Here is a 25,699-nt window from a genome sequence, read left to right as displayed (position 1 = left end):
GGCGGTGCCACCCCCAACCCAAGCTAGCCCACACTCTATTTAACCCAACCAAACGCTTTGCCCAAACGGCCACAAAAGAGAGCGAAAAACGCGCAAGAAACCAAGCCACCCGCCTCCAACCGCGCTTAAATGCGCGCCTTTTTTCTTCCCAGTCTTCTGCTGAGTTGAACGCCTCGTTTACTCTTACAAAAGGCCCACCTCCTCTGCGCCTCAGGTACTAGCTGTACGCAGGCAGCTTGCTGAACCTGAGCGCGCGGCCGGCGTCGGTTGCTGCTTGCTGCTGCTGCCCACCGGCCGGCCGCGGAGGTCGAGAGAGAGGGGAGCAATGCACATTGCCACCTGCGTGTGGCAAGAGAAGGCAGCGGCCATGGGGAGCAGCGGCGGGAAAGGCGAGTGGGCGGGGAGGAGGGTGTCGGTGGTGGCGCTCCTGGCAGCGGCGGGGGGCGCGCTCAACTGCGCGGTGAGCTTCGTGGTGTTCTCGCTCCTGGACGTGCTGGACATGGTGCTGTGCCTGGTGTACAAGCTCGTGGACTACGCCGTGGAGGCGGAGTGGAAGGCGTGCTACTGCACGGCGGCGGCGCGGGAAGGTGGTGGTGCGGGGCCGAGAATCTTCGTGCCCCCGGCGGCGGCCGCGCCGGGGCCGAAGGTGGTGCGGCTGTCGGCGTCGTCTGCCAAGATGCAGCTGGAGGACGTGTCCGACACGCTGTACGTGCGGCCGTCGCTGCTGGCCGACGCCACCAAGAAGGCCGGCCCCGCCGCGCCAACGCTCACGGTCAGCCCCGCCATCGCCGAGATGATCCGCGGCAAGATCGACCGCCCACCCCGCCCGCCGAGGCAGGCGCCGTGCTGGTCCGACTGCGACTGCAAGGTCTGCCACTCCTGGAGCGCCGCCTCCCGCTCCTCCTCCCACCTCTACGTCCACGTCCAAGCGCCACCGCCAAGTACGCTTCAGTCTTCATACACGCGGTTCATCTCGTACTTGGCTTTCGTGCGCATGCACGTAGAATTAACACTCACAGACCGCGCATGCACGTATGAATTGAATACAGGTGGCGGCGAGGGGGCGGTGGAAGACGTGGTGTTCATCCACGGGTTCATCTCGTCGTCGGTGTTCTGGACGGAGACGGTGTTCCCGGCGTTCAGCGCGGCGGCGCGGGGGCGGTACCGGATGTACGCGGTGGACCTGCTGGGGTTCGGGCGGAGCCCCAAGCCGGCGGACTCGCTGTACACGCTGCGGGAGCACGTGGAGATGATCGAGCGCTCCGTGCTGCAGCGCTACCGGCTGCGGTCCTTCCACGTCGTGGCGCACTCGCTCGGCTCCGTGCTCGCGCTCGCGCTCGCCGTCAAGTACCCCGGCGCCGTCAAGTCGCTCACCCTCCTCGCGCCGGTACGTACCATCGTCGTTTGCGTTGTGTGCTCCTGCATCGGTCGACACGTGTACTTGACTGCCACTTCGCTTCGCTGAAAGAAACAGCTACGGCACACATAAAATCTTTGAAAGTGTCATGTGTGTCAACCACACCAACTGTAACTGCGGCCACTTGAATCTCGGACTTGACGAGCTGCATGCATGTGCACAAAAGAGAAGCATGCAAACCACAATTCTTGAGAGAAATCTCATCCTCACGGCACGGATGATCCCATTCGCCACGAGTAATCTGACGAGCTTGTTCCATTGGATTCTGGGGTGCAGCCGTACTTCCCGGTGCCGAAGGAGGAGGCGGGCGCGGCGACGCAGTACGTGATGCGGCGGGTGGCGCCGCGGCGGGTGTGGCCGCCGATCGCGTTCGGGGCGTCGATGGCGTGCTGGTACGAGCACGTGAGCCGGACCATCTGCCTCACCATCTGCAGGCACCACCGCGTCTGGGACCGCCTCTTCAGGATCTTCACCAGGAACAGGTAATTGTTTTGTCGCAACAACCTAGCTCCTACTCTACCGCTGCTCTGTTGTCCTCTGCGTTCCGGCTACCGTCCGAGTAGACTCTCTCTGACTCGCATGCTCTTCTCTCGCCGCGGCACCCCCGACAGACTCCACAGCACCGCATACACGAATGAACACAAACGTAGACACAATATTCCCATTGAATCCGACTGGAAATTGGCAGATGTGGCACAGCTGTGCATTGCTTATTTTATACTAGTACTAGTAGTAAATTCCTTAGCGATTTAGAGTGATTGGTACTACTAGATAAGTAGAGCAAAACAGAGAAGCGCAGAAACAGGGACGGTGGCGGCAATATTTGGAGCCATCGAATAATTCTCGATCGCTGTCGCCTCCTTAAATGATCGCACTGAGCCTGAAAATGCTGTTCTCCGACAGCAGCTGGCCGGTGATAGGCTGCCGCTGAAGACGACGCATCATTTTTGTCCGTCTGAATTAATCATCACGATTGCAAGTAGTAGCCCACTTACAGCCATCGCCCTCATCCTACTTTGGAAAACACACACACACACACACACACTCCTACTTTGCACCAGCAATGCCACGACGTACCAACGGGTTCGTCGTCGTGGCGTCGTTGGTGGGCTCACCCGTGGCACGCCGAGTCTTTGTTATTGGTGTAAACGGCATCACTGACACGTTAAGTCTCCCTCGATTTATTTCTCATCGCGTGTGCAAATAGGAGTACCTCGGTGCTGCACGGCGGCGACTGCGACCCGTGCCTAAATCGGCGGTGCCACACGGCCCCGTCATAAACGGCGCGCCGCCGGGCCTCCAACCATGACGACCCGCAATTATTCCGCGAGCACACACCCCGAAAAATCACACCCGTCCAGCGCACCGGCAGCCCCGAGCTCCCGAACCCCGCGCCGCGCCGTGCCGTGCCGCCCCATAAAATCTCGCACCGGGAGAGTAAAACGGTGGGGGACGCAGTGGAAAAATCAGAGGCTTTTGCAGGTCTCTTTCGGCCGGGGTGTGGGGGGGAGAGCGCGTCGGCTTGCCCCGGGGGGTGGTGCTCAGGACTTGAGGAGGCGTGCCGCTCTAGCCGCGGTAGTCTTGTGATACCAGATTATCTCTAATAAATTCTCTTCGCAAGTTATATATTTTTAAGAAATTTTTGTTTTTTAGCACTCTAACGATTTTTTTATTCTTTTTACGAAAAGATTTTTAAAATCATTTTCTTCATTTTGAGATTTCCTTATTTCTCTTCACGAATATTTTTTAAAAAACTATTGAAAATGATGACAAATAAAGAGAACGTGAATAAGAAGAGAATAAATGAAAGAAAAATAGTTAGAGATTGTCTCGACTGTGCTCGTCTCGATTGTTCGGTTGCTGATTCGTATGGGCGATCGGTGTACTCACCTAACCATGTATCGTGCGGCCAAAGAGTTCTTTTTGGGCGAGCGGAAGAAACTGCTAGATAGGACAGGGCAACATGGTAGGGTCCCAGAGTGAAGGGGATTCAAGCCTCTGTCTCCCAGTACACACGGTCTGCTGAGTACTAAAAATACATTCATAATATATAATTCTTTCTATTTGAAACAATCTAATTTTAAACATATTGTTAGTTAAAATACTAAATTGGAAACCGTATCGATGCTTAAAATAAACTTATATTTAGGGACGGATGGAGTAGGATCGTGCATGCATGGTCGACTGAGATCTGGTAGTTAAGTTGGTTCGGAGTTGCAAATTTTATTGCTGGATTGTGCAAAGTACACAGATGCTGGTCCAGTCTGCGCTGAGAGCCGAGGGCAAGCTGCTGAGTTTGTAACGAGTCATGGCTGGGTGGGCCGTAGCGTAACGTGTGGCCTGATGGGCCGAGCCAAGATCTTCGTGTTACTATCGTGCCATGACTCACCGCGTGGTGGCGGTGCAGGATGCGGACGTTCCTGATCGAGGCGTTCATGTGCCACACCCACAACGCGGCGTGGCACACCCTGCACAACATCATCTGCGGCAGCGCCGCCAAGATGGACACCTACCTCGACGTCGTCTCCGACCAGCTCGCCTGCAAGGTGGCCCTCTTCCACGGCCGCGACGACGAGTTGCTCCCCGTGGAATGCACGCTCGCGGTGGGCGCCAGGGTGCCCCGCGCGCGCGTCACCGTCTACGACCGCAAGGACCACATCACCATCATCGTCGGCCAGGAGAAGCTCTTCGCCGCCGAGCTCGAGGCCATCTGGAGGAGCGCCGACGACTAGCATCCGTCGTCTGCCACTGCACGCGCTGAGCTTCGGTTCTATACTGATCCGTCGTCGTCCAACAATGCACAGAACAGAAGAAGAAGAAGTTAATGGCCGGTAAAGAAGAATGCAATTAATAACGATTATATCACCCCTGCAAGATCGAAGAAATAGATCATCATCAAGAAGATATGTATAATGCCCAACTAGGATGAGCAGTTCTATCCTATCATATCCAAGAGTTAATACTTATATTTATAGTTGTTTTCCTTTTTCCTTTCTACTCTTCTTTTTCTTCAATGGTGTAAAGTGTCCTGAATTAAATATACGAGTCGATCGAGTCTGTATTATTTGTTTGATTGGGCCAACAAGTTGTGATCAACTTGTCACCAACTCGATCAGGATCAATTGTAATATATGGATCCGACGTCAAAGCATAATTGATTAAGCTGCAGAAGTTGGTGTTGGAAGTAATAGCAGTTTCATATTTAAATTAATTTAATTTTTGATATAAAACCAGAACAGATACAAATAATCAATAACGATTATGTTCTGACTAGCTCTGATTAGCCCCGACTAAATTAGACTAGTCTCGAGTAGAATTCGACAAGTCTAAACACACCTGACTAGAGCATGTCCTCGATAACATATTCGACTAGGTACTCGACCAGCAGATGTACTCGATTAGTTACTCAAGTAGGATTTACATATGTACCCGATGGCGACGTGAGATGTAGACGTCCTTGTGGTGTCGATGCTCGATGCGGTAGATGATGATGAAGATGAAGTAGTCGATACATATGCCACCGTGATGTCCATTCAGTAAGCGATGACAAAGATGAAGTAGTTGAAATATATCGCAATGATACAGAGGAAGCATATCGTGAGCAGTCGCGATGAGCGTTTCCAAAAAACCTTATTCACCCTCTCTCGGTGCAAGATCCCAAGGGCGACGAGTTTTTGAGGCATGGTCTCCCGTTCGTCGATGCACATCGACGCAGCGGGATGAAGTAGACTATGTGCAACGGTGCAGCAGAGGGAAATTAGCAAAACTCTAATTGCATGTAGTGTCTCGCATATCTTCTTTATGCGACGACCGACAGATATATATAGAGGGAAAGTCGCGCGGTTGAGACGCAACACGATCGGAGACGGTTACGCCGTTACGATCATAGTCTTGACCAACATGATTTTCATATATTTATCTGCTTACCCATGAAAAAAAAACGCAAAAAGAGACCGGGCCTACGCAAACAACTGGACCCGATTTCGACAGACCATTCATTCAGGTGCCGTGCGCCCACGCCATCCGCTCCCGCTCTGGCGAGGTAAGCGAGCGCGCGATCTTCTGATCCTCTCATCTATACATGCTAAGTGGGTGGAGGAAATAAACCATTTTAAATCCCTCTGTCCACTTTGATTAGCAAGATAGGACTAAAGAATATACACTTCCCTTATATGGTTAGAACTTTAAAACTTATTTAAAATTATTCACATGATTAGGCCTTCAAAACTTATTTGAAATTATATACATATAATAGGTTAAATCCGTATATTCAGTTGGTTTCTGAGATTGATATTTCGTACCATCACTTGTGAGCTGTGACAGCCACAATCTGCTCGATCGGGGCCTGCTCAGAATCAATTCGTTACTTGTGTATGCTAGTGTTTAATAGATCGAAAGGGACTAATTCCATCAACTTCACCAACGTCTCTGTCTGTGCTGTCTCTCTCTAAATATTGTCATGCTGAAATGTTGAGACTTTGTACTAGAATAATTTCCATTTCCATTCGCTGTCTGTGATCCCTCTCCCCGGCCTTTTCTTCGAATACTGGGTCAGTCACAAGTATACTTTAAAAATGAATAGAAAGACGCGATCATCAGTCGAGTCGACGCATCGCCTTGGATCTCCACCAGTTCTTTTGGGGGAATCTTCATCAGTTGACTCCTGTGAGGTAGGGGATAAGGATTGCATGGTTGCCTTCTCAACTCTGAAGACCTTCAACATCTTGTTCAGATAAGAGCTGCAGGGTGTTTAGAGGAGATGAGATGTTTATTGGAAAACAATAGATTTTTTTCTTAACTGCACTAGCACAGGTGCTTAGTCGGATGGCTAATGTACTTACTTAAACATAACTACTTATTATTAGTACTAATAAGATAGTTAATCATACTTAAACCCATGTAGTCATGATTTGTATTGAAAATTATCATTTTTTATATAAGTGTTGAACATTTATTTTTCTTAAATTCATAGTCATAAACATCTAGCATTGTTCAGACTAAAAAAGTGGGCACGAAACAGGAGTGGACACTCTTTCTCTTTCCCTGTTTCATGTGCGCGCGAGGCAGGGGCACGGTGGATCCGCCTCTGCAATTCGATGATGCCGGTCACTTGCGCGGAAGAATGGCAAGTGCCGATCGGTCGCTTTGCCAATCTGAATTGGCGATGTTCTCATGCCTCTTCCATCCCCGGTTTCTACCAGAACTGAATAGCTTTATGTGAAATTACGGTTAAACTAGCTAAGTGTCCATGTGCGGTAATAAAATTGTGAACATTATGTATAGTAATATTAAACATAAATTTAAGTACAAAGATGTGTACATGTCATGTGAGTGTCGTCGAAAGAATAAGTAACGAGTGGTATTGTAGTTTAATTTTAGATGAGATTAAAAAAAAGGAGAAGATTATTCATTAATTTTTCCTATATTTTTTTTATTTATTTTTATCAGGTTCTATATCCATATGCTATAACGAGATAAGGATGCTGAAGAAATAAGATGAACGACAAAAAGTAAGTAAATTATCTAAATTTAGATATTTTAATTAGATAGAAGTAGAGTAGGAAAAGAGTTAATGCGGTCGGTGTTTTATATATTAGAGAAATTGCGCTGTTCTTTTTCTGTTGGGTGGGCCCGTCATTCTTGGTGGAGATTTGGAGTGACGAGTGAGCTTGCGACGCTTTTTTCCCTTTTCTTTTTAGAAAAGAGTGAGCTTGTAAATTGTAATGCTACTGCGCTCTTATAATCTCCTTGGGCTGGGCTTGGCTTAGCTTGAACCTGGCCCATACCACATAGCTCTATCCATCCAATGTTCTCCGCCGCACGTTGCTTCGTCCCTCTCCACCCCCAGCCGCAAGCCACCATCCCCTGCCCGTGGCCCTGCCGCCGCACGCCGGCGCCCACCGCGGTGTCAGCCAAGCCGCGACGCTGGAGCAGAGGCCCCCGCCGCGACCGCTCATGGGACGACGACGTCAGCGGCTCCGATTCCGACGCTGACGACGGCTTCTTCGGGCAAGAACAGGAGGACGACGAACCGGAGCAGGACGAGCCACCACAGCCCGGACGGGCCGCCTCCCCGGCGCCGGAGTCCGCAGGGGGGCAGCTGCGGGGGTCCGACGTGCTGCGCGCGCTACAGAGGGCCGCGGCGGCAAAGGAGGCTAGGAAGAGCAAGAAGAACAAGCCGGGCCAGCGACAGGGGAAGGAGAAGCACACGGGAGGCGGTGAGGTGGCGGTGGCGGGGGAGGTGAGGCCGGTGGTGATAAGGCCCGAGTGGGCGGCGAGGATCCGGGAGCTGGAGCTGAGGGTGCAGGAGCTCGCCGACAAGCACCACCACCACCAGTAGAAAGAGAAGCTGGCCAGTGAGTGACAACTGAGCAGCAGGGCCTGCTCTGCTTTCTCAATCTTTGCTGTGTCTCAAGATTACAAAGAACCAAATCATCACACAATGTTGCCGCCAACATGTTAGCAGTTGCGCACTTTGCATTCCAGCCAATCTGCACCTGCAGTCAGCTAGGCTTTTCAAGGTTCTCAACAATACAAAATCGTGCATGTTACATTTCTGACAAAAGCAGTACACGTAACTCTGGTAGCTACAGTGGTACCATTTTGCTGACTGGCTCCTGTAACTTGAGAACATTTGTTCATCTGAGAACTTGAACTGTTCTGTGATTCTGTCTGCACGTTAGAACCTTAAGGCAGCAAATGCAGTGGAATCCCTGTCGCAGTTACAGAGTTGCTACAAGCAGCCAAGATCTAGAAATGGGGAAGGTAGCTGGAGGTAATCAAGGTGCTAATCAACTTGCCAACCGGTAGCCGTGTAAACTAATCGGTAGTCTGCTTCGAGATGGCGACTGAAGCGCCATTCCCAACAAACCCCAGTAGATCACGGATTTCAAAGCACATCGTGCCAGCACCGACACCGAAATGTCAACCACCATCACCCAAGTTCAACAATATAATGTTAGTAGAGCCTATTGCAAGTAAGAAGAAAGTAGAGATAAAAGAGTAGAAAATTAATGTTTATATTAACTTTTGAAATAGTTATTATATAGAGAGAGATTGAAAGGATGGTAAGGTATCCGTTGGGAGCAACCAACCTTCCCAACGGTGACTTTTCATGTGTAACTACTAACTATAGAGATTAGCTGTTAATGGTAGTTATTTGACTAATTAATCACATATTAATCTTATCCAAAAGATATCATCTCACAACACTCCCCTTATCAATTATCCTATTTGAAAACTTATCGTTGAAACTTCTCCAAAACTATATAAGAAAATATGAGGAGAAAATAATATATTGATATGTTAATATGCTTTTAAAACTCTTTTGAAACACCGATAACTTTCTATCATCCCTGACAAGCACATCTGACACTCAGAAAAACACCGATAACTTTCTATCCCTATGCTTGATTTAGATGATCTTAGGCTCACGTAAAGCTTATTCAGAGGGATACACATCCTAACCGATTGTTTGATCTCAAACACATTGGATTAAACCTAAAATATAGTCTAAAGATCTACCATAATGAAAACTATATGAACTTTAATCTTTTGCAAAAAAAAAAAAAATACAACATAAAGGTTTCATATGACAAAGGGTTAAAACATTCACTATGATAACTTGCAAAACTCATTTGCAAACTTGGTGGCATGCCATACGGAGTAGAAATATAGACTTGAGCTATTTGCAAAATCCATTTGCAAACTATAGCATCATACCAAAAAGAGTACGAACATAGACTTGAGCTATTTGCAAAACCTATGTGCAAACTATAACATCCTACCAAAAAGAGTATGCACATGCAAATTTGAGCTTATCAATACATGGTAAAAACTTAACCAATCGTCTAGACCCCTCTTAATAGTACTACATCTATCCTCTCAATCCGGTGACTTCTCTTCTAAAATCACCATTGACCGATAAAAGAAAATATCCTACATTTTATACATTTGCCTTGAATTAGCCATCATGTTGGACTTGACGAACACATCATCCGAGTCCCGATGTTTCTTCTAGGCTTGCCATTAACTTTTCACTTGATCTTGATGACGATGTTCATCCTCGCTTCCCATATTGATCCTATCTTTATCTTTTGGAAGTTTGATGAAATTCACTTGATTGCTTCTCATGCATCAAGTATGGAATAATTTTCTTTTCATATCATCTTTATTTGGTTCATCATCGAGATATGAACTGTAAGCATCAAGCATACAAATTGTCTACTAAGTTTGTCTTGATCTTGTTTTCTAACTCGGCACATTGAATATATCGATTCAATCTTTGCTTTCATATGGAATCTAACCCCAACTTACTCTTAAACACATAGAACATGGGTTAGTCTATAAAACTCAATTGATAATTTTATATCTTTAGTAACTTGATCTCCACAAGCAACTTCGGTCTTCACGTTTATTGTCAATATTCTTAAGACCATCCTCAAACTTTGAGGTCTCTTTTTCTCTAGCTTCTTCTTAATCACATGAGCATCACTTAGAGCTCAATGACCTCAATGCATATCTTTTGATCTCATGGCATTCCTCAATAAATTCATGCTATATCACTTAGGCATCTCCTATGGAACAACCTACTAATAATTCTCAACATAATTGTTAATCTATAGGTATTATCATTAATTATCAAAACCACATTTAGGGGCTAAATCCATGTTCTATGTGTTTAAGAGTAAGTTGTTGCCGCCGTGAAAGACCCCATGCTGGTGGCCAGTGTTGCAGGCGTCTTAACTCTAAAGCAGAAAGGCGGTAGGGGCAGCGAGGCCGGTGGCGGTGAGGGTGGTGGCCAGACAGCAGTAGTGGCTGCCGTAGGGGTTGTGGCACGCGTAGGACCGCTTTGGTGGTCAAAACAGCGATAAGCAGCACCACAGCGCGAACAACGGTGGGAGCGGTGAGGGTGTCAACGATGCGGCAAGACGATGGCGACTTGAATGGGGGAAAATGGATTTGCCATGCTCACTTTCTGGGAGAGACATTCGTGCCTCTGTATGCTTGTTGTCTTCTATTGTTACTGTGATAGCTCAGTGGAGATTAAGTGACTAATAACATTTTGTAAGTAGAAGTAGAAAGTAGAGTATTGATGCTTGCATTAATCTTTAAAACAGCCATTACATATATGTATATAGAGATTGAAAGGGTGGAAAGGCATATGTTGTGAAGGTTGGTTCCTCTCAAAGGGTGATCTTTCACGTGTAACTACTAATTATAGAGATTAACGGTTAATATTAGTTATTTAACTAATTGATCACGTGTTAATCTTATCCAAAAGAGGTTTTCACAACAGAACCTGCACCACTTTTGAAAAGATGCAGGAATTTTTGTAGCGATTTAAACGTTACATATATTTAACATAGGTTGATTTATTGTCTAGAGCGTAGATAATAAAAGAAAGGAAAAAAATCTATTTTTTAACCATCAACTATGTCCTGGATTGTTTTTCCACCTTCAACTCTAAACCCGTCTGATACACAACCCTTACTTCCGAAACCAGTGCAAAACGCAACCGTGGCCTAAAACTACAGTTGTTTCTGCTGACATGGCTCGATCTTCGCTGATGTGGTGTCCACGTGCGCAATTTGTTGCTGAAATGGTGATGCCTACCAAAACAAATCAGAAAAAAAAATTGCTAGGTCCCACTGCGCTATTTTAATTTTAATGACGATTAATCAGTGTATTTGCTAACTCATGATGTGACAAGCACTTGCATGCCAATACATGGCCACGTCAGCGCCATAACAATTATGATTTGGGCCAAAGGTTGTGCTTTGCAGAATTTGTTGAAACAATATTATTTTTATTAAAAATTGTAAAAATATAATTTAGAATAGGAAAATTATAAATATAGGTATCAGTCGGTACTCAAATTACTAACTAGTCCATCGTTGGCAATCGTATAGCCTATCAATATTTAGTGTGCTGATAAGTAATTCATGAGGATCTATTGACGTACTAATTGCTGACAGGTCCTTTATCTTGTAGATGATATTAAAATAATATTTTTATATGATCTCGAATGTAGATGATATTTATATGACAATTATACCTATCAACGTTATCTACACCTTTACATGTTAGCACCTTTTTTATTTGAATCCTTTTAAATGTTTAAAAAGTGGTTAGAATTTCATATCTAGTTTTCCACACCTAAAATTTCTAGATACTTTTTGGGTATTTGAACGGATTTAAATAAAAAATATTCAACTATAAAGTTATAGATATGTTCGATAGGTATAATTTTTATATAAAAATTATATCCATCTAAGATCATATGAAAAAGTTATAATTTTCTTCTTTAAATATTATCATAATGGGTATGTTGATTGGTCCTTGTCGACACACGAATGCCGATTGGCTATCTGATCATCGACAAGGGACTAATCAACAATTGAAGTGCTAACCGACGCATACACACACATATATAATTTTCCTATTTTAGATTTTATTTTTTGTAATTTTCTAATAAATATTATTATTTAGAAAAAATCGTGTTTTGCACTGGTTTTGGAAGTTGAGGCCTGAGGGAGTGAGGGTTGTGTTTCAGGTGGTTTTAGAGTTGAAGGTGGAAAAACGAATGACATAGGTAAGTTGAAATGTGGGCTTTTTTCTAAGATCATATCCAACGAAAACTGCAAAATCCAGAAATCCAGTGCTACCGTGATTTGCGGACTACTGTTCATCCGGTTTTCATCTCCAACAGAAGCTTCATCGGTCGCTACAAGAATACGGCCGGATTGGTACAGTGAAACAGGAGAAGCAAATTTATGGTTTACTGTAGCGATTCGCAATACTGTTTATAGAGTATAACTGTGGGGTCGAAAATAGGAGGAGAGTAATGGAAGGTAGGAAATAAGATAGCTGTTGGAGATAAAAAAAATAAAGAATACTGTAATAGTGTTAGAGAATGATGTAATAGTATTATAGTGGATAAATTTTTAAAATCTCTATTAAAGATAACTAAAAGAAATACCCCTCTATGCTCCGCTAGCTCCGGATTAAACCAAACTTTGCTGCTAAGAAACCTTTAGCAGTTCTCGAACCGGTTCGTTTCAAAAGGAAACTTACAAAGCAAGTCTGCTCTATGATCTCATACAGCAACGTCCTATGTGCACATACTTCCTTATCTCCATTCTGCGAAGAACATTTGAATTCGGTGAAATTCATGCGCGGATTTTGCTGATTTTTGCAAAACTAGCGTACAAAACTTTCGCAACAAGTTTGGTTGTACCACGGTTAAAGCACGTTTCCAGTAGCCGTAGACTTGCGTATTTTCCACCACTCGTGTCCGTTGATCTGTTCATTAAGTAGGTGTAATTTTCCTCTTCTCTTAATGGCAAAAAAAAAAAAAAAATCATAGAGACTTGTCATCAGGCTAGATCAGACGGTGGAAGCAAATTTTACAGTACTCTGTTAAAAAGATTCTCGTGACATTCTATTTATGCTATATATCTTTTGATTCAATATCTATATTGAAGAGGAAAAAGATTGAGTAGATACTCATCATAATAGTAGAGTATTTTTTATAGGACCGGATCGTATGAAATTTGTTTTCCGAATGATGCCCTTCGTTTTCCGAGAAAGCAAATTCTATAGTATTTATAAAAAAATTCTTATAAAATCTTATTTATATTATTTATCTCGTGATCAATAATTAAGTTAAAAAGTTGAGAGAATAAAGTCGTGTTATAGAAGCGGGTTTTAATTTGCTTCTCTTTACCGACCCATCACGCCATCGTCCGCTCACCCTCCAAATCCCAAATCCCACCGGCCACTGCCGCCTCCCCCTCCCCCAGATCGCACCACCCAATGGCCGCCTCGCCGCCCGCCGCTGCGGTCCTGGGGGTCCTCGCCCTCCTCCTCGTCGCCGCGATGGTGCCCCCCGCCGCGGCCGAGATCCGGGAGACCCTGATCCGCGCCGACCCGCGCAGCATCATCCCGCTCGACGAGTTCGGCTTCACCCACTCGGGCGTGCTCGAGCTCAACGTCTCCGGCATCGCCTTTGACCCGCCGGCCTCCGCGGAGCTCGACCTCTCCCAGCTCGGCTTCTTCCTCTCCACCCTCGACGCCTGGGTCCACGTCCTCCGCCAGCTCCAGGACCTCGACGTCACCTGCGCGCTCCAGTCCGACCTCGTCAAGCTCGCCTTCTCCTTCGACCGCCTCCGCCCGCCATCCAACCCCGCCGGCGTCGAGGTCGCGCGCTCCTCCTCATTCTCCACCGCCTTCCGCGTCTCCGACCCGGGGCAGTACACGCTCGTCTTCGCCAACTGCCTCGGCGGCGGGCTGAAGGTCAACATGGACGTCCGCTCCGCCATGTACAACGTCGACCCGGCCACCGGGGAGCGGGCGTACCTCTCCGCGGGGGCGTCCGCGCTGCCCTCCTTCTACTTCCTCTTCTGCCTCGCGTACGCCGGGCTCGCCGCCGCCTGGGTCGCCATCCTGCTGCGCAAGCGCGCCGCCGTGTTCCGGATCCACTACTTCATGCTCGCCGTGCTCGTGCTCAAGGCCGTCAACCTCCTCGCGGAGGCCGAGGACAAGTCATACATCGAGCGCACCGGAACCGCCCACGGCTGGGATGTTCTCTTCTACATCTTCAGCTTCCTCAAGGGGATCTCGCTCTTCACGCTCATAGTGCTCATTGGCACCGGCTGGTCGTTCCTCAAGCCGTACCTGGCTGACCGAGAGAAGAAGGTGCTCATGGTGGTCATCCCCCTGCAGGTCGTGGCTAACATTGCGCAAGTGGTGATTGACGAATCCGGGCCATACGCTCGGGACTGGGTCACCTGGAAGCAAATTTTCCTGCTGGTTGATGTGGTCTGCTGCTGCGCCGTGCTCTTCCCCATTGTGTGGTCCATTAAGAACCTCCGGGAGGCTGCTCGCTCAGATGGGAAGGCGGCGGTGAACCTCATGAAGCTGACCCTCTTCCGCCAGTACTATGTGGTTGTCATTTGCTACATTTACTTCACACGGGTCGTGGTGTATGCGCTACAGACCATCACCTCGTACCGGTATCTGTGGACTAGCGTCGTGGCTGGGGAGCTTGCAACGCTTGCATTCTATGTGTTCACTGGCTACAGGTTCCGGCCTGAGGTGCATAACCCATACTTTGCGATTGATGATGAAGAAGAGGAGGCTGCTGCTGAGGCACTCAAGTTGGATGATGAATTCGAGCTATAAGGATTGGTTAACAGTTGGCATCCTCCTCGTTGCCAGTGGTGATATTGGTGTTGTATGTGCTTCCACAAGACAAATGTTATAGACTGGTATCTAGTCCACATCCTTTTGTTTTTTCCTTTGAGGTTGGTTACATTTTGTCTTACTGTAATTGGGTATTGACATCCTTGTGTGTGCGTTAAGCAATGCATCTTGGCTTACCTTTTAATTTAATCCATCATCATTGAAACGAGTTGTTTCCAGGGTGCTGTATCTAGATGTTTACTTTGTTTACACGGTAAACGAAATTGACTATGATTCAGGTTATTGACCCATCTGTTACTGATCGTAGCTCTTAGTTCCGACTTGTTCAACATACCTGTATGCTTCCATGGGTGCTCTTGTGCTATAAGACCCATTTTTCTTTGTAAAGGCAAAACATAATGACTTGATTAGTTAATTCTGATGTTTCTTAAATTCAAATGGGGTAATAAATTTTGTAGTGCACAAAAGACTAAGTTTCACCTGGCTATTTAGTTGTGTAATTTGCATTAGTCTCACCTGGTTATTTAGTTGTGTAATTTGCATTAGTCTCACCTGGTTACCTGTTTGATGTATCTGCCTTGATTGTGTACTTCTTCTTGCTGCATATGCTTTGATATGATGGCGAATATTTCACATATTAGTGCTACCTTGTTCCTTGTGAAGTTTGGTCTTTAGAATAACAACGCTGCCTAGTTTGAGTAGAGTATGCTCTAGTCCTCACTAAACTTGCCCACTCTCTGCGGTTTATGTAACTTGGCATTCAGAACCGAGCGATAGCTTGTTTGGTAGAGCCTCCTTTTGAGAGGCCGCCCACCCGAGGCTCGAACCTGGGTCCTTGTAGGTCATATGAGTACCTTCCTAAAGGGTTCAATACTCCCCTCTCTTAAGGCAAAAGCTAGGGGGACGTCTTCTCCCCATGGTTGAGGGTTTTTTTTTCGTATGTAACTTGGCATTTCTATCTGGACTATGATGATACGAGGGAGAAGATGTGCCTCTGGCTAGGATATTAGGAGCTTTCAATTTTATTAAAGATACTTAAAATTTGAAATTTAACTTGGGCTAGGATATTAGGAGCTTTCAATTTTTTTTAAAAAACATATATGATCTAGGCTGTCTCTTCGTTCGTGTGCCTCTCCTAGTCACTCAAAACACTTATCATCTTGAATTTAATTGGAACTACCATCACTTATGGCTTCTCCTATTAATATTTTATTACTGCTGTTGGCTATTGCCATCACTGAAGTTGAGCTGGGTTATATGGTAAATCGGAATTTTGTATTATGCTACATCTGATGGAAATGTTGAATGCTCAAATCTCTGGCCCTGCTATTCTTGAGCCTGTCGCCCATCTATTCTCCATCTTTCTGTTAGTGGTCTGATACACAATAGCACTGGGGATTTTCTGCCCAGATGCTGCTTACATATCCTATCATTTGACCGGAACACTGGGTGCTTCCCATACATGGTCTGGGATATAAGCTATTAATACACTCAGCACGGGGTTTGAGAGTCAGCTCAAGTATTGCATATTAGAAGGAAGTGCCAAGTCATATTTATGATTGAACTACTTTGCTGGATGTGTTTTCAAAATGGAACTAGAACATGGTGTTTTTTCAGGGGAATAAAACATGTGTATTGTTGACAATACTAGTGAAAAGATGGTATGTATTGTCTTAATTGCGTTATGTTTTTCTGCATAATTATTCAAGCTTGTGCTTTTCATCTTCAAATGTGCAGTGAAGGTTCTATCGTTCAGTTGCCAGCTTGAGAATCAAGGAACGAGGACATATACCTTCAAAGTTCTTCCTGTCTTGGTCCTTTCTTTAGGATAGGGTTCTATTAATGGCATGAAATATATAATGTAAGTCTCTTAGAAAGTGAGTTTTAATTTCAAACTTCAATATGCTGCACATGATAACATCATCTTGAACATTTCTTGACTTTGCTTTGTAACTATAAGGCTAAATTGGAAACTATGCCATGGCAATATTTCATTTTCTCATGGATTTTATATTGAAAAGAAACCTGATGGTTTATTATTTAGATTTATGAGCTTTTCAGCTCCAATTAGTGACACTGGATTTTAGTATTTAGCTTGGGGCTGGTCACTCCTCGTTGTTCTGTTTGGATCCAATGTGTAGGGCTGGGCTTTATGATTTGGTACTGGTTTGCCCTGGCCCAAGCTTGGTCCTGGCAGCTTAATGTCAGATCTGTATTGAACTTGTACTGAAGCCTGATATATAAAGATGTATGCCGGGTCAGTGCTCTTAGTTACATTGAGCAAGCACAAGGGATTTCAGTTATAGGCTTGTAGTGCTTAACTTATTTGAATCTGTTCTGGGTTTTGTAATCACTAAGTTAGTTGCTGAATGAGTCGAATGACCAAAATATACATTTGCAGCAGTGAATGTTAGTGGTAAAATATGTATTGTTCAGGTCCAAATGCTAGCTATATTGCTTTGGATCTACAAAAGAACACATAGAAACAAGTGAAGTAGATGCATGGATGACTGGAAGTCAAGATGCATTGAGGTCAACTTAATAGTTTTTTAATACGTATTTTATTGTGCAAATTGGAAGGCAAATGTACTATTTCAAATGAGCTCTAGCTTGACACTAACCCTCGAGTTTAGGGAGAGGGAGAGCATAATTATGGTTCGGAAGGGTGTTTATTTGATCTGAGCCCGTTACTATAGAGATGCCACACAGCATGCATGCCCAACGCTACCTGCAATATACTGTGATCACGTCATGGTGAATCTCATTGGGTAAGTAATCAATGGTTACCTTATGGTGAAACTTGGTGTTTGATTACTATTATTACCATGGTAATAAAGTGTTTACATCGGTTTCTACCCTAACAAGGGGGAAAGAAAGAGTGTCTCTATCGTGTCTGTTGGCACAAACCTTACTGAATTATGATTATAATAAAAGTTTGTTATGGCCTGTAAACAGGTCATAACGGTGGAAGCACTGAGCTCTGATCACTAACAAGGTGGATCAACTTTTCAAGTGGATGGAGCTATGCATGCCAAAAGCCTCGGTCATAGTTTGCCTAGTAAATGATTTCCTTTCGGTGTGTTGACATCGAACCTATATGGATATCACTCACTCCCTCCCGGTTAGTGCTGGGAGCTGAGTCAGTGTTGAAAATTGCATGCTTCCATATCGTGGAGAAGCATGTTGCTAAAATAAATTGGGTTTGTTATTGCCGTGTGGTTGGTTCTGTGGGCACTCTAGCCCCTACCTGTTGGCTTGGCCATATATGTCTTACACGGACAAATGTTAATCCTTGTATGGGTTCTCCTTTACCTTTTCTGTTGTGCTGCAGCTTGGCCAGGGAAGGATTGCATGCATCTTCCTTCATGAATGGCTCTGGTGATGGGTCACAATCTGATTCCCAGATGGTGCTGCCTTGATTTGCACTTGTTGCCCAGAGCATGGTCTGCCAGTTTCCCCATCCTCTGCATAGTGCATCTGCACTGGAAGTGGGAGGTTGAGTTGGAGTTGGTCTGAGCCCAGCCTGATCTGCAGGTTGGAGAGTCCTGGGAGCCTGCACGTAGGCCCTGCTAATGGAAGCCGCCACTTTGCCTGCCTGCTCCGAGCCTGATACTCTCACTACTGACTACACATGCCGAAGGGGAACTGGAGAAGCCATGCAGTGGAAGCTGTCTCCTTCATGGGAAGAAAGAAAAGGTGACGCTTATGTTATATCCCTGTTGCTACATTCTTGTAAAGCGAGCTACAGTGTTCCAGAACCTGATATCTGAATCCCCGGCTGCTGTCAGATGCAGCACCCGTAGATTAGGATGCAAGTATCTGAGTTACTTTACCAATCAGAAACGCAAGCCAGTTTTGTTATCAAGGTGGCATGTGAGATTGTTGTGGATCAGTCTCCCTGTGCGCGTTGGCTTTGCTTCTCTGCAAAGCCAGATGGTTGAAGATCTCTACAACTTCATTATGCAATGAAAATTAACATGAGTGATTAAGCCGTTAATTGCAAGTTTTATGTGTAAACACAACAGGACAATAGTATGTTGTAGATTCAGAGAGGTAACAGCTTTGCTTTCTGGCCTGAGCAGGAGATGCCAGGTTACACCTGAAGTTTGAGGTTCAGATATTGCCTGGATCTGGAGCGACCATTGATGAATGGCAGATGGACACCGTTGCGGTGGCCCATAACACCGCAGCTTATATCTGGTTTGGTGGCTGTTTGGTGAGATGGGGCTGGGAAGGAAAGGCATTTGGATATAGCCAGGCAGGACCAAAGAATGAAAGTTTGTGCTTTTGATCCTTGGTTCTGTATTAAGATAGAGTGTGATTGTTTGTTTGTATGAATGGAACTGATTTATTAGATGCATATAATTTTAGAGAGATGCATGTTTGGTTGATTGTATGTACTGTTTTAGTTTGATTCGATGGATGTGGATGTAAATGTATGCTCGTAGTTTGACTTGACGGATGCATATGTAGGCAAATTTATTTATCAGTGTTATAAAATTATCTTTATACAAGTAACTAATTATAGTCTTAACTCTTGTGTCCGTTTATACGGTTTTTTATTCGGTCAATTAAATAGAAACTTAATTCAGCCTGTTCAGATAAATATAACTAATCAAATATTTTTTCAATAAATATGACTCTATTCGATCTATTTTTTCTTAACATGCATATATGGTCCATACGGATAACCGATCACATCCATAATGGTGCAAAGCAAACGCGCCTCGGAGCTACTGTGGTAAAGTTCCCTTTAGAAGCTAGATTTTTCTCCCGAATCCTGTATGATCTGAACTGTTTCATGTTAAATTCCTGCGATCTAAACAGGCTTTAGCTTGGTGATCCGTTCCTTTTGAACTGGAGTACATCCCGCAGTGCGTGTTTGGTGCTGGGTTGATCAGAGTAGGGGCAGTGAACAAGATTCTGAAACCTTTTTCACTTTGGGCATGAAAAAAGGGCCCAAGCTCATTAGCCAACCAACTCAAGCATGGCTCATCAATCTAATCATTCGAGGCACGTAGTGCGAGATCTCGTTAATGGTCGCGTCCACCACCTACTACTACTTCATACCTACTGTAATTGACGAATGCAATGAACCAGATAGGAGCTCGTCCTCTCTCTTTTCTTTTTTCTCTCTCATCCATAAAAAAAAAGCTCAGAGGCTTCAATTGATTGCCAAGCAGATCCCCAAAGCCTTATAGATCCGCCCCTACTTAGCAATATGTTAGGAAAGTAAATTCTATAAAATTCGGTCCTGCAAAAGAATTTTCTTTCTGTGATGATATGTGTATATTCACTCTTTCCTCTTCAGTCTGGTCATTAGATTACATGATTGATAGTATTAATAAAATTTTACGAGTATTTTTCTAGATAAAATTCTATAAAATTTACTTTTGACTATTTTTAGCAGCGTGTTACATAGGTGCAAGTAAACTAGAGGGCCGGCAACGGCAGCCGCGACGACAACGCAGCGCAGCGAAGCGCCGGGTGCTGGCCGCCGTGATGAGTAGGGCGCGGACCCTCTCGGGGATTACATGTCGAGGAATCCGAGACCTTTTTTTTTCCGATGCGCTCGCGCACTTGGCCATGCACGAGTTTGGCCGTTAGCGCGCGTGATGGCCCCCGTAGGCCACCCATGCACGCACGCGCATGATGCCATCCTGATGCCAAAGCTTTGTCATAAACTCAAAAGGATTAAACTAACTAAACTCGCTTGGATTTGTTATTCCTTGTGTGCCTTTGGGGATGTGCTCATGGGACACCGTACCTTTCGTTTTGGCCAAATAACAATGGCAGTCAAAATGGCAAGTACAACGGGGAAATGCATGGTAATCATCTCTTGCATGGATGATGGAACTGTTTGAGTGGTCACAAGATCTTGAGAGCCAATTGTTCAATGCTGAAAGTAGTATTGATCTCAAGCTGATCTACTACTCAAATGAAGCGCCCCACAGGCGATGTAGCTAAAGAGAGATCAATTATGAGAGCTCGTGCACATGCTTGCCGGAAGCTGCCACAGTTGTGCACTTCTGTGGTCACTTTTCAGCTTGCTAATCTACTCAAGAAATTCTGCCAGTGGAAATCGTGGACTTGTTCGAATATGATATCCGATGCAGATCATTATGAGATGTAAAAGCAAATAAATCACTATGGCTTTGGACAGACACAATGCATCAAAATGTCCCGTTGTAATGTATATATGCAGCTCCTGGAGATCGACTGGAGTGAGCAAGTCTAGTAGAGAGCTTTTTCTGCAAAGCAAAGGGAAAATCCATGCTCCTTTTGTCTACACTGTACTAACTAATCACTCATTATAGCAGATCATGCATCCAAAGTGAGTGAGACTAGAGAAAAAAGAGAGGGCCGGCCTGCTCAATGCATCCAGTGAACTGAAAAAGAAGCAAGCATCCATCCATCCATCCATCCATCCATACATCACACCGATACCCGACTCTCTCTCTCTCTCTCTCTCTCTCTCTCTCTCTCTCTCTCTCTCTCTCTCTCTCTCTCTCTCTCTCTCTGTGGACCCATGCATTCTCTTTTCAAGAGCATATGTTAGTGTTAGTTCGTGCAAAGTCAAAATCAGTTCTTGATATCCCCCCACTTCAGTCCATCGATTATCCAGAAGGACGTATATACCTGAACAAAAGGAAACCGAACAACAAACATACATACTTGCCTACTCTCGATCATGCTAATCCAAAAAAAAGGAAAGAAAAGAACAGCAGCAGCAGCAACATTAAGCTATTGCCGACACGTACTCCCACAGTCCCGCGAACCAGGCAGATCGTCATCTATCCACTGCTGATACATCTGTCACTGACTCTGTGACTCCTGTGAAAGATTGTATTATTCCCTACGTTAATTCCAAACCCTACCAAGAAACACTCGGCAAAAGGGAGGACAACTGGCGGCCCGACACCGACGCCGCATGTTGGCATGCATCTCGCCCTCGTCTCCTTTCTTTCCATGTTCTCTTGGCCACGAAGGAAGGATGGATCGACCGATGGAAACGCAGGCACGCACGGTGCCTCGCTGGAATAACGGAATTCGCGTGGTGCCGTCGGAAAGCGGGGCTTGACATGGAGAGGCCACTCACAACACAAACCGAACCCGGCCGGCCATGTAACTGTAGTTACAGGTCGATCGCGCATGTCATCCATCACATTATTCCCTTGGATTCTTCGCCGTCGTTGCTACGTCCGGCTCGATCGATCGGGCGCCGATCTCCCAATCTCCCGTGGAAGGACACGACATGATTACGTGCGGAGAAAGGCGGGGATCAGCGCGCTAATACCCATGATAATTACGCTCTAGAATAGTGCTCGATCGCAGCCCTCCACTAATCCGGTAAAGGCCGGCGACGGCGGTCGAGAGCGAGGGATCATCATGTGTGACAATTCAGTTTTAACGGTGCGCGCACTAGCACTAGCACTAGCACTAGCCCAAGCTACTACCATTACAGGCAAGAGCAGATCATGCATGCAGCGATCGATGATTTGAGAGAGAGAGAGAGAGAGAGAGAGAGAGAGAGAGAATCGTGTTGCCGTCTAGAACGAAGTGGTACGTGTGTGCTCGTCGTCGCCGGCCGGGGCATTCGGAGGCGCGTGATTGGGGGTTCCGTTCCTTGAAACCCACGCGAACCGTCGTCACGGCGCACGATCGACGACGACCGCCGCGCGTACGTCGCCGGGTGGGTCGGCCGCGAAATATTCCCCTGCGCTGACGCGGCGCCGGACAGATATACCGTGACGGCAAGAAAGCGCATGTTTGGTCGCTAGCACCGCCACAGTGCTTCGCCGAGTGGAATCTGCAGCAGGACCTCGGCGGCCCCCGGGTAGCTGTGAGCCTGTGTCGATGTGCCAACCTCGCGAGGTCTTGCTACTTTCAGATGCAGCGTTCGTGTCTGGGATCCAGCTAGCCGCGGGCCTACCGTCGGTAACCGGCCGGAAATGTCCACCGATCACCATCGCCAACTGTTTAATTACCTGTAATCTTTAGCCAATTTGCAAACGATTCACACTAAACTTTTGATTCTGTTTCGTAACTTTTTTCCCCTTTGGACATGACAAGAACATATCTGAAGTGTTCTTCTAGCAACTGGACAGCTCTGAACATGGTAGGGTTTATCGGAACCTATCTATCTGTTATATTATTATTTAAAAAGAAAAAAGAGCATCTATATTCACTTTCAAGGTCACAAAATTAACATATTAATTGAAAAAAAATCTAAACCACTTATTATAAACATCTAACATTTTACATTAAACCAAAGAGGTTATATCAAATATGATTAATAAATAGCTAAATTCAAAAATCAAAGAGTCGGTATCAAATATGATTACTAAATACCTAGATTTCAAATTAAAAAATATGAAAAATTAACAGTTCGATTTCCATACAGTTCGAAAAGCAAAATATCTAAATAAAGAGATCAAATAAAATAAATTTAATAATAATTAAAATTGGGGGTTAGAATAAAAAATAAGTATTCATACAAAAAATAGTCTAATAAAAAAATCAAATACCTAAATAAAGAGTCTATGCAAAATACAATTAATCAAGAGCTAAAATTTATAATAAAAAATAATGAAAAAAATTTAAAATCTTACTAAGATAATAGATTAAGAAGCACCGTGTAGCTCAAGATCGTCACATAAAATAGCCAGTAGGCAAGACACAACACGCAGTCAAGACAAACATATTCTGAATTTAGTTAGACTATCTACACCTGACGTACGATTTTGACAGCCGATCAAAACATATACGAATCAAACCAATACGTGTATACAATTCGGGCACAAGTTTAGAGCATAGATAAGGTTCTCTTCCATTAGCATAAATTTTATCTTTTCTTCTAATATTATGTGTTTTATAACTAAATGACACTAACCTCATAAAAAAACTAAAGAGATTAATATTGCAGCGGTGCTAGCCACGCTATTTATATGAGTCTATCAATGCTACAAATAATATTAAACTATTTTGTTGTAGGATTTATACAATTTATTTACGTGTTCCTGTATTTTTTTAAAAAAATAAATAAGGATATATTCTATCAAACCGATACGCTAGCTAAATCGTTTAGCACCATTTTCATTACATCAGTTTAGGACAGAATCGTGGTATAACATGTGAGCACTCGGTTCCATAACATAGCGGGTGAACAGCTCACACGGCGTAGTGTGTTGTAACTCCAAACCCTGCATGCGACGGAATCTAGCACGTACGTACGTACGTACCACACGACTTCTACGTGCCGACTACAGCCGATGGATGGGTGCAACTGCTCGGTAAAATACTGCGGAAAATCGTCGCTTTTCGCGTCAATCGATCGGTCGGAATCCGATGGCCGGTAGTCGAGACGATCGAGATCGAGGCTGGCAAGTCTCAAGACTGAACGTTATCTATTTACTTATTTATTGCATATGCCAATTAAACAAATAAAAGCGATCGATTATCGATCGAGATGCACATCAGAGAGCGATCAAGTCCGTTGATTGGTGGCGACAGGGCCGTTTTGAGGCCCGCGGCGGGACACATCGAGACCCCATCGGCCATTACCAAATCGACACAAGTGCTGCGATTACCATCGGTCGTACACCCATTAAACCGTGTTTAATTTGATTAAGTGATACACGGGCTCCTGCCTAGCTAACTAGGCTAGGCTGTCCCGTCAACTAGAAGTATTCAACACGAAAGAACAGTAAATTTACTTTATACCAGCCTTCACGAATTTCTTTAGCGATCCAACGTCACTTTGTGAATAGATTTTTATTCTTTTCAGTGTTTTGACGGGGTTTTTTTCGGTTATCTTTACGAAGTGATTTCTAATATGAGTCGTTACAGGGCGAGATGCTCTTTCATTTTTTTTATAAATCCATTAAAAAAATATTAAAGATAAGAAAAAATAAAAAAATAAGAATAAAAAAGGAAATCAGAAGGAAAAATAGTTAGGAGTCAGATGAGCGCGCGGCAAGGCAAACTGAGGCGAGGCCCTGAGCAGACACTGCACGCAACTGACGTGTCTCCAAACACGAAGGGGTGCTGCGACTGCTGCCAAAGCAGAGCTTGGCGGGGAAGCCGCTGAACATCAGCCAGCAACAACGCCGGTTCGGCTGGCGCCGCGTGCTAGCTGCGTGTCCGCCTCCGCGGCCGCCCGCGCCAGTTGGGATCCATCGTGCCGCCCCCATGCCGACGCGCACGTCGTGGTTGGCGGCGACGACTTGCGAGCGGCAACTGTACCGGCTGTGTGATCGATTTCTGCTGAAAGGAACGGGCTAGGATATGGTGCGCCAAGGGAGAAAAGGACAGGGGAAGGGAGCACGGACGCGAGAGGATGTTGACGGGCGGGGCCAGCCGCGGTCGGATGGTGCCAGCAGCCGGCCGGTTCCAGTCGCCTGTCAGCATGTATAGACACACGCGCGCACGTACGATCAATCAGCCTGTATCCTCGAGAAGAACGTTTCACAGTTGGGAGCACACCTAGCTAAGTAGCAGCAAGCTAACCGGCAGTCAAGCAGACGTCCGCCGCCAACCGAGGCGGCGGGGGGCGAACGCCCTTGTTCGACGCTCTCCGGCCGGCGCACCCGGCCTCCCTCCTGCCGGCCGGGGGTGTCATCATATCGGTCCGACTGTGCCTCTACAACGGTACACGCATGGTCATTTCTTGGGATTGTTGGAGCTAACGGAGAGTACGGGTTTTGATACTCGATTAAATTTAGTAATATGTAGCATAGTGTTGTGTATATACCTGTTTGTTACACAAAAGATCCTTTCATCTGAGCAAAATTATTAAGAAAGAGAATCTATGCACTGGTCACAGATTTATAAGAAATACGAGGGATGCAATTTATTAGATGCCTGTTTTCTTTTTCTTTATGTGATTAATCCCAGCCATCCGATGAAGATCCCACTGCACATCGTGCAACTACTCCCGCGGCGCTCCCCTGCCACGCCCACATTCGCCTGTCTCCAGCAGCTCTCCTGTCGCCGGATCCCCCACCCCTGCCCTGCCCCCCTCTCGCCCCGCTCCGCTTGCCTCGCTAACCAATTCATTTTAAGCTCTCCCACCAT

At 45.5% G+C, this 25,699-nt stretch overlaps 3 protein-coding genes across 9 annotated transcripts; all 3 read left to right on the top strand.

Moving 5' to 3' along the window:
- The first annotated feature begins 57 nt into the window (after positions 1-57).
- LOC133930927 (probable lysophospholipase BODYGUARD 3) lies at positions 58-4,601 on the top strand. Its single transcript, XM_062377709.1, has 4 exons — positions 58-941; positions 1,050-1,387; positions 1,694-1,899; positions 3,825-4,601. The coding sequence occupies exons 1-4, from the start codon at positions 326-328 to the stop codon at positions 4,147-4,149; spliced, it is 1,485 nt and encodes a 494-aa protein (XP_062233693.1). The 5' UTR covers positions 58-325; the 3' UTR covers positions 4,150-4,601.
- A 2,562-nt stretch (positions 4,602-7,163) lies between these two features.
- On the top strand, positions 7,164-8,074 carry LOC133931360 (uncharacterized). The gene has a single exon (XM_062378226.1). It carries the CDS (start codon positions 7,224-7,226, stop codon positions 7,755-7,757), a length of 534 nt encoding a protein of 177 aa, XP_062234210.1. The 5' UTR covers positions 7,164-7,223; the 3' UTR covers positions 7,758-8,074.
- Positions 8,075-13,134: 5,060 nt separating this feature from the next.
- Positions 13,135-19,137, top strand: LOC133930925 (protein CANDIDATE G-PROTEIN COUPLED RECEPTOR 7-like). Of its 7 annotated transcripts, none has more exons than XM_062377706.1 (4): positions 13,135-14,688; positions 16,361-16,484; positions 17,955-18,066; positions 18,158-19,137. In XM_062377706.1, the coding sequence occupies exon 1, from the start codon at positions 13,235-13,237 to the stop codon at positions 14,600-14,602; it is 1,368 nt and encodes a 455-aa protein (XP_062233690.1). In that variant the 5' UTR covers positions 13,135-13,234; the 3' UTR covers positions 14,603-14,688; positions 16,361-16,484; positions 17,955-18,066; positions 18,158-19,137. The 7 variants fall into 7 exon arrangements, with proteins under 7 accessions (XP_062233690.1, XP_062233687.1, XP_062233689.1 ...); XM_062377703.1 differs by having other exon boundaries at positions 17,955-18,319; positions 18,706-19,137; XM_062377705.1 differs by having other exon boundaries at positions 17,955-18,319; positions 18,412-19,137.
- The last annotated feature ends 6,562 nt before the right edge of the window (positions 19,138-25,699 follow it).

The sequence above is a fragment of the Phragmites australis genome, chromosome 10 (assembly GCF_958298935.1).
Source record: "Phragmites australis chromosome 10, lpPhrAust1.1, whole genome shotgun sequence".
Taxonomy (NCBI): domain Eukaryota; kingdom Viridiplantae; phylum Streptophyta; class Magnoliopsida; order Poales; family Poaceae; genus Phragmites; species Phragmites australis.
This window is presented reverse-complemented; position numbering and strand designations above follow the sequence as displayed.